The following is a 6,246-nucleotide window of genomic DNA, read 5'->3' on the forward strand; positions in this document are numbered from 1 at the left end:
TGGCCAACATGAAGAAACCCCATCTTTACTAAAAATACCAAAGTTAGGCAGGCGTGGTGGCGCACACCTGTAATTCCAGCTACTCGGGAGGCTAAGGCAGGAGAAATGCATGAATCCAGGAGCCAGAACCGAGTAAACCAAGTATCGCCACTGCACTCCAGCCTGGGCGACAGAGTGAGACTCCATCTCAAAAAAAAAAGCCAGGAACATGCACCACAAGGATCCCATGGACAATGAGCACCGCCTCTCTCCTGATTGCAAGCAAGCCACCCCCTGCTAACCCTTATACGTGGCATCTCCTTCTCCTACAAGAGAACAGCAGATACAGGGTCTCACTCTGTCACCTAGGCTGGAGTGCCGTGGCGCGATCTCAGCTCACTGTAACCTCCACCTCCCAGGTTCAGGCAATTCTCCTGCCTCAGCCTCCTGAGTAGCTGGGACTACAGATTTTTTGTATTTTAGTAGAGACGGGGGTTTCACCATATTGCCCAGGCTGGTCTCGAACTCCTGAGCTCAGGCAATCCGCCTGCCTAGGCCTCCCAAAGTACTAGGATTACAAGCGTGAGCCACCATGACCAGCCTCTGTTGTTGTTATTGTTTTGAGATAGAGTCTGACTCTGTTGCCCAGGCTGGAGTGCAGTGGTGCGATCTCGGCTCACTGCAACCTCCGCCTCCCAGGTTCAAGCGATTCTCCTGCCTCAGCTCCCCTAGTAGCTGGGATTACAGGCACGCATCACCATGCCCAGCTAATTTTTGTATTTTTAGTAGAGATGGGGTTTTGTCATGTTGGCCAGGCTGGTCTTGAACTCCTGACCTTAGGTGATCCACCTGCCTTGGCCTCCCAAAGTGCTGGGATTATAGGCGTGAGCCACCATGCCTGGCCAGTTCCTTTTTTTTTTCATTCGGGGGTGTGGTGAGGGGAGCTGGTTTAGGGAACTCATTCCTTTCTACAGCTGCCAGATTTAGAGCTGGTCCTGCCACAGCCCCCAGTCCTATCCCCTCCTCTGTCAACACAGGTTCTTGTCAATCAATAGAAGAAACTTGCAACTCAGCAAGGCAAGAGAAGAAAGGAGACCAAGACAGAGGATATAACGCCACCCCTGCCCAGGAGCTGCAGAGCAAGGGAGGCCAACTCAACAGAGTGAAAATGACAAATGCTACAAGGCCACACAGCATCAAGGAAAGCACAGACAGGCAGCTGGTTAAAGAAAGGACAGAAGGATGGACTGGGATGGGGGACAGCCAGAGACACAAAAAAATCTGAAGCTAAGGACAGCATGGCCAGCTGGCTCCAAGAGGCTGTGTGAGGATTTGCATGTGCTTTACATACTGGTCTGGGGCCAGTTAGTCAACCGGTAACGAGGCCAAGGTCACAGGAAAGAACCCCTCTTCCACTCAACAGCCCTTCAAACATCTAGCAGAGCTGGGGCATCGCTCTGCTGCATGGCAAAGACGCCCCCAAATCATGGCACAAAAGGCACGTTTTTATTATGACCCACCGTATACCAGAAAGACATGGAGATGGCCTTTCTCTATAAAATATAGCAAGAAAGCACGAACTGGAAGTACTAGTGGAAGAAAGGAAGGCACACAATATGGAGCCATTCGTAAGACTAATGGGGAAAAATGACACCATATATTTCAGTCCCTCACACGTGTGGAACTTGACCACCTGCCCAATTCAGTGTCCTTAAAATGAGAACAAAACGAATGCTTGGGAGGAGTGAAATTATTTCAACTATTGAGATTCGGCAAGGATTTCTTCTGAGAATCCTCGGAAAGAGGAAACAGACACAGCGCAAGGTAATGACCCTTGAGAACATTCTTAGAGCAGACATACATTTTTCCACTAAGTTTATCCCTAATACAGACTCTTTTTTTTTTTTTTTTTTCTTTTTTGAGACGGAGTCTCGCTCTGTTGCCCGGGCTGGAGTGCAGTGGCCAAATCTCAGCTCACTGCAAGCTCCGCCTCCCAGGTTCCCGCCATTCTTCTGCCTCAGCCTCCCGAGTAGCTGGGACTACAGACGCCCGCCACCTCGCCCGGCTAGTTTTTTTGTATTTTTTAGTAGAGACGGGGTTTCACCGTGTTAGCCAGGATGGTCTCGATCTCCTGACCTCGTGATCCGCCCGTCTCGGCCTCCCAAAGTGCTGGGATTACAGGCTTGAGCCACCGCGCCCGGCCAATACAGACTCTTAAAATAGGGCAGGGGACCAGCCGGGCGTGGTGGCTCACACCTATAATCCCAGCACTTCAAGAGGCCAAGGTGGGTGGATCACTTGAGGTCAGGAGTTTGATACCAGCCAGGCCAACATGGCAAAAACCCATCTCTACTAAAAATACAAAAATTAGCTGGGCATGGTGGCGCATGCCTGTAATCCCAGTTACTCGGGAGGCTGAGGCAGGAGAACAGCTTGAACCCGGGAGGCGGAGGTTGCGGTGAGCCGAGATCGCGCCATTGCACTCCAGCCTGGGCAACATGAGCTAAATTCGGTCTCAAAAAAAAAAAAAAATTAAAACAGCCAAGCTGGTGGTGTGTGCCTGTAATCTCAGCTACTCAGGAGGCTGAGGTTGGAGGATCGCTTGAGCCCGGAAGGTGGAGGCTGCAGTGAGCGGAGATCGCGCCACTGCACTCCAGCCTGGGCGACAGAGCGAGACTCTGTCTCAAAAAAAAAAAGGAAAAAACAACAACAACAGATTCTGTTGAGTGCCGCATTGATTAGGTCCCTCCCACGCCCCCTGTGCTTCACAAAAACGTCAGATCCGAGCTCCGGCGCGGCGGTCTCCTCCGCGAGCCTGGCCCGGGGCTCGGCAGAACGACGAGCTCCTTGGGGCCAGGCGTCTCCCATCGCACTCGGGCTGACATGGCAATGTTTCGGATACTTTGGGTAAAAATTAAACGTTTTACTAAAAGTTCTGTCACCTGTTTCTTGATTATTTTTTACGGCGGCTTCCAGAACCTTTCGTCAGCGCGAGCTCAGTGCCCTGAGGCCGCCGTCACCTGTTCTCCGGGCGGGCCCGCGGTAGACCTGCAGCGCGCTGGAGGAGTCCGGGTGAGGAGCGTGAGAGCGCGCGGGCGCCAGGCGCGGGGGCGGGGCCAGACAAGCGTGCTGGCGGGAGCGCGCGCGCCATGGCCTGAGGCGCCTGGAAACACGCGCGGATAGGGGATGGGCGGGGCGAGTCCGGGAAGGGGCGGGGCCGCAGCCGCTCCCCTGACTTCCGCCGCCTGCGGGTGAGACCGCCTACCATCCCCAGGCGCGCTTGGGCATGCAGGGGGAGGCGGGATTCCCCTGGCCCGCCCCCAAGCCACGCCTCTGGCCTATGAGAACTGAGCTGTCCCGCAGGGACCGAGAGGAGGAGCCTACGCCTTCGCAGGGGCTGGGCGTTCTGGGCGCACTGCGCCCCCTGTTGATCCTCTTAGGCGCTGCGCAGGAACCGTCGGGCCTGCCGGTTGGCGCCTGGACGAAAGGGGCCTCTGTGCCGGGCCAGATCCTATGTAAATTTAGCGTAATAATCTCAGCAAGAGAAAATTAGCTGCAGTGCAAAGAAGCCAGGCTCAAAAGGCTGGGTTATTCCATTTATATGACATGTTGTCACAGGTAAGACTAGAGCAACAGTGAATAGATCAGTGGCTCCTAGGAGCTGGGTTGACCACCAAGAGGCATGGGGGACATTGGAAATGAAGGAACTAATTCATATCTTTTTTATTTGCTTTTGTTTTATTTATTATTTATTTATTTTTGAGACAGAGTTTTGCTCTTGTTGCCCAGGCTGGAGTGCAATGGCGCGATCTCGGCTCACTGCAACCTCTGCCTCCCGGGTGCAAGTGATTCTCCTGCCTCAGCCTCCCCAGTAGCTGGGACCACAGCTACTGGCATTCGCCACCACGCCCCGCTAATTTTTATATTTTTAGTAGAGACAGGGTTTCACCATGTTGACCACGCTGGTCTCAAACTCCTGACCTCAAGTGATCCACCCACCTCGGCCTCTCAAACTGCTGGGATTATAGGCGTGAGCCACCAGTGCGCCCAGCCTAATTTTTGTATTTTAGTAGAGATGGGATTTCACCATGTTGGCCAGGCTGGTCTTGAACTCCTGACCTCACGTGATCCACCCGCCTCAGCCTCCGAAAGTGCTGTGATTAGAGGTGTGAGCCACCACACCTGGCCAGCTACTTTAATTTTTTAAAAAAAGATATCAAAACCAGAAAGCAGGTGGTTACCAGAGACTGGGAGGAGGGGGAAGGAGTGACTGCTTAATGGAGTCATTTTGGAGTGATGGACATGTTTTGGAACGTGTAACACTGTGAATGTATTAAGTGTCATTGAATTGTTCACTGTAAAATTCCAAGAAAACCTGCAGACTCCTGCCTTTCTGTTAAGAGTTCATGTCCACTGTCATCGTGGGATGAGCTGCGACTCTGCCTTCTGCTCTGGCCTGTCCCCAAGTGCCCAACACTGTGAGCATGAGGCATAGCAGGGGACCACAGTGTAAATCAGTCTCTGGCCGTGGAAGAGTGAAGGATTTAAAGGACGATGGCCCACCCTGGGCAACATGGCAAAACCCTGCCTCTACAGTAAGATACAAAAAAGTTAGCCAGGCCCAGGCCAGGCATGCTGGCTCACACCTGTAATCCCAGGATTTTGGGAGGCCAAGGTGGGCAGATCACCTGAGGTCAGGAGTTGAAGACCAGCCTGGCCAACATGGTGAAACCTCGTCTCCACTAAAAATACAAAAATTAGCTGGGCATGAATGGTGGGTGCCTGTAGTCCCAGCTACTCGGGAGGTTGAGGCAGGATAATCGTTTGAACCTGTGAGGCAGAGGTTCCAGTGAGCCAAGGTCATGCCATTGCATTCCAACCTGGGCAACACAGCAAGATCCGTCTAAAAAAAAAAAAAAATTAGCTGGGCTTGGTGGTACAGGCCTGTAGTCCCAGCTACTAGGGAGGCTTAAGTAGGAGGATCACTTGAGACCAGGAGGTCAAGGTTGCAGTGAACTGTGATCAAAACACTGTACTGCAGCTTGGGCGACAGAGCAAGACCCCATCTCACACACACACACACACACACACACACAAAATAAAAAGTTAAAAATAGCCGGGCATGGTGGCTCATCCCTATAATCCCAAAACTTTGGGAGGCCGAGGTAGGCCAGTCACTTGAGGTCAGGAGTTCAAGACCAGCCTGGCCAATATGGTGAAACCCTGTCTCTACTAAAACTACAAAAATTAGCCAGGCGTGGTGGTGCACGCCCGTAGTCCCAGCTACTAGAGAGGCTGAGGCAAGAGGATTGCTTGAACCCAGGAGCTGGAGGTTGCAGTGAGCCGATATCACGCCACTGCACTCCAGCCTGGGCTACAGACACTCTGTCTCAAAATAAAGGACCACATCAATCCCCAATAGGATGCAATGCCCTTGTGCCGTTATTATCGTCAATTTTCAGAAGAGGAAATTGAGGCTCAGACAAAGTGGTTTGTCGGAGAGGGAACTGACCTCTGGCAGACCAATTCCAGGATCTTAGCACTTAAACACCACACCACAGGGAGCAGGGTGCTGGGGCTCCCCTTCTAGGGGAGGAGAGGATGAGGTTCAGGGAAGTTACAGAAGCCCAGGAAGTGGCAAAACCCAGGGATTAACCCAAGCCTAGGGACCAAGCAGGGCCCCTGAACACCTGTGTCCTTTCCCAGGCTTTTGGAATCGAAGGCTTGGTTGTTCCTTCTCTCTGTGCCTCCCACCAAAGAGCCATTCCCCAACCTCAACACCATCTTCCACCTTTACAGAATACCCAGGGTAATGCCAGGGAAACTGAGGACCCCAATTTCTCTTCGCAACACCACACACAAGCTGAGGTGCTTGTGCTCATACACACCCAGTCCACTTTGGGGGGCCCAAGGAGCCCCACTACTCTAGACGTGGTAGCCCTGCCCTGGTCTTCAGGCCAGCGCACACCCAGGAGACTCAGAATCTAAAAAACAAAGTACAAACTTTATTTTGTTTCTTTACAAAGGCACGGTGGCCTCTTGGTTTTTTTCTCCCCACTTTCTTAACAAAATATAATAGCTTCTCCTTGAACACGAAGACCTCAAAATTGTAAAAAAAAAAAAAAAAAAAAAAAAAAAAAAAAAAAAAAAAAAAAAAAAAAAAAAAAAAAACAAAAAAAAAAAAAAAAAAAAACCAACAACAAACAAAAACAAAAAGAGAGAGACAGACATTTTTGGGGTGGAAGATGAGACCCAGAGGCAGAGGTG

At 51.6% G+C, this 6,246-nt stretch overlaps 1 protein-coding gene across 1 annotated transcript in view; it reads right to left on the bottom strand.

The window, feature by feature from the left end:
• Positions 1–2,964: 2,964 nt before the first annotated feature.
• TFAP4 (transcription factor AP-4 (activating enhancer binding protein 4)) overlaps positions 2,965–6,246 on the bottom strand; it is a 10,407-nt gene continuing 7,125 nt past the window's right edge. The window contains exons 8-10 of the mRNA XM_011961418.1: positions 5,492–5,565; positions 3,245–3,442; positions 2,965–3,142 (exon numbers count right to left, since the gene is read on the bottom strand). Coding sequence (XP_011816808.1) covers positions 2,965–3,142; positions 3,245–3,442; positions 5,492–5,565 — 450 coding nt within the window. The remainder of the gene's footprint in view (positions 3,143–3,244; positions 3,443–5,491; positions 5,566–6,246) is intronic.

This window comes from Colobus angolensis, unplaced genomic scaffold (genome assembly GCF_000951035.1).
Source record: "Colobus angolensis palliatus isolate OR3802 unplaced genomic scaffold, Cang.pa_1.0 Scaffold55, whole genome shotgun sequence".
Classification (NCBI taxonomy): Eukaryota; Metazoa; Chordata; class Mammalia; order Primates; family Cercopithecidae; genus Colobus; species Colobus angolensis.